Source organism: Benincasa hispida, chromosome 11, assembly GCF_009727055.1.
Source record: "Benincasa hispida cultivar B227 chromosome 11, ASM972705v1, whole genome shotgun sequence".
Lineage (NCBI taxonomy): Eukaryota > Viridiplantae > Streptophyta > Magnoliopsida > Cucurbitales > Cucurbitaceae > Benincasa > Benincasa hispida.
This window is the reverse complement of record NC_052359.1, coordinates 603,917-605,460: the sequence shown is the minus strand read 5'-3', so window position 1 is coordinate 605,460 and position 1,544 is coordinate 603,917. Positions and strand designations below refer to the sequence as shown.

General features: G+C 45.5%; 1 protein-coding gene across 1 annotated transcript; it reads right to left on the bottom strand.

Moving 5' to 3' along the window:
- Positions 1–541: 541 nt before the first annotated feature.
- LOC120089993 lies at positions 542–1,240 on the bottom strand. Its single transcript, XM_039047453.1, has one exon. It carries the CDS (start codon positions 1,238–1,240, stop codon positions 542–544), a length of 699 nt encoding a protein of 232 aa, XP_038903381.1.
- Positions 1,241–1,544: the final 304 nt, after the last annotated feature.

Genomic DNA, 1,544 nt, shown 5'->3' with positions numbered 1-1,544 from the left:
TTCTACCCTTCATTTTTTGTGTCTTGCTCCCTCTCTTGTAGCTTCTATGAGAGCGTAGCTCTTTTTAGGTAGAATTCAGTCTTTCCTTCTTACGGCGCGCCACAAGAATCCAACCTTCGTTATCGTCATCGTCAGCATGCTCTCCTCCGTTTTGAGGATCTGTAGCTTGGACCTCTTGCTGAAACCGCACTACCATAGGTTCGAAGGTCCCAAACTCGACTGAGCTCTCCCTTTCTTCATAATATATTATTGGTGCCGCCACACTTGGAGCTACCATCACCGAAACATGATTCGTTTGGACCACCTTGTCTAGATCTAGCTCTATTTTCCTCTCACGGGCCAATTTAAGGATCAATTCCTTCAGTACAAAACATTTTTCAACTGGGTGGTTAACGACCCTGTGATACTTGCAGTAGTTGGGATCATCCACTTTGTCGGCCTGTTCCAGTCGTTTACATTCTGGTAGCTGGATAAGGTGGTTCTCTAGTAGTTGCTCAAGCATATCCGCAACATCAGAGTCAGGGAACGAGTAGACTTTTTCCTATTGTTCCTTCAGGGTTAGGCGATGTTTTTCGGCTCCTTCGTCTTTCTTTTCTATCTTCTTCTTTTTCCCTTTCGAGAAGAACTTCAACGGGGTCGTATTAATGACCACTGATTTCTTTGTGGCACCTTTCACAATTTTCTCGGTGCCCTTCACCTTCTTCTTGTCTTTCTTCGATTCGTGGCTCAGAAAGTCCCTCGTTCCTCTGTTGGCGATACTTAGCTCCATGTCGTGGGCATGGGTCGCCAATTCTTCAAAGTTACAGGACTTTATTCCATGCAGGATGTAGAGAAGTTCCCAGTGCATACCCTGTGTGCACATTTCTACAACAGATAATTCGGTGGGTCGATCTTTGCAATCCAGACTCAGAGCTCTCCATTGGTTGATATAGTCGACGACCGACTCCTCTTTCCGTTGTTTGGAGTTTGTCAACTTCATCATGCTGACGCTGCGCTGAGTGCTGTAGATGCGATTCAAGAAGTCTCTTTCAAGTTTCTCCCAGCTGTCAATCACCTCAGGCTCTAAGTCTGTGTACCATTCAAAACCATTTCCTTTGAGGGTTCTGACGAACGGTTTGACTTGTAGATCTCCCCTTGTTCCCGCATTCTCGCATGTTTCTACGAAGTGGGTGATATGTTGCTTTGGGTTGCCCTTTCCATCGAATTGTTGAAACTTTAGGGATTGGTACCCTGCAGGCATTCTCAGATTGTCAATCCTCTAGGTGTATGGCTTGGAATACATAAAGGAAGTTTGAGTTGGCCCTCTATATTGAGCTCTTATGGAGGTCATGATCATGTCCTATAGTTGTTGGACCGATAGAGAGGCCACCAAGTCTGATTGTCGCCCTTGGTTTTCTTACAGCACGGCCTTCCCCTTGTCAGTTGCTTTGACCGTAGGTGCTTGGTTGGATTCAGCAGCCTCTCGAGACTGCATTTGTTCTCTCAAGGAATCGATCTCATGGTATTACTTCTCAATGGCTTGCATCAGAAAGTTAATCTTTCTT

Excerpts from the sequence above, each read along its gene's own strand:
- LOC120089993 (XM_039047453.1), bottom strand. The coding sequence starts at position 1,240 with ATGCCTGCAGGGTACCAATCCCTAAAGTTTCAACAATTCGATGGAAAG.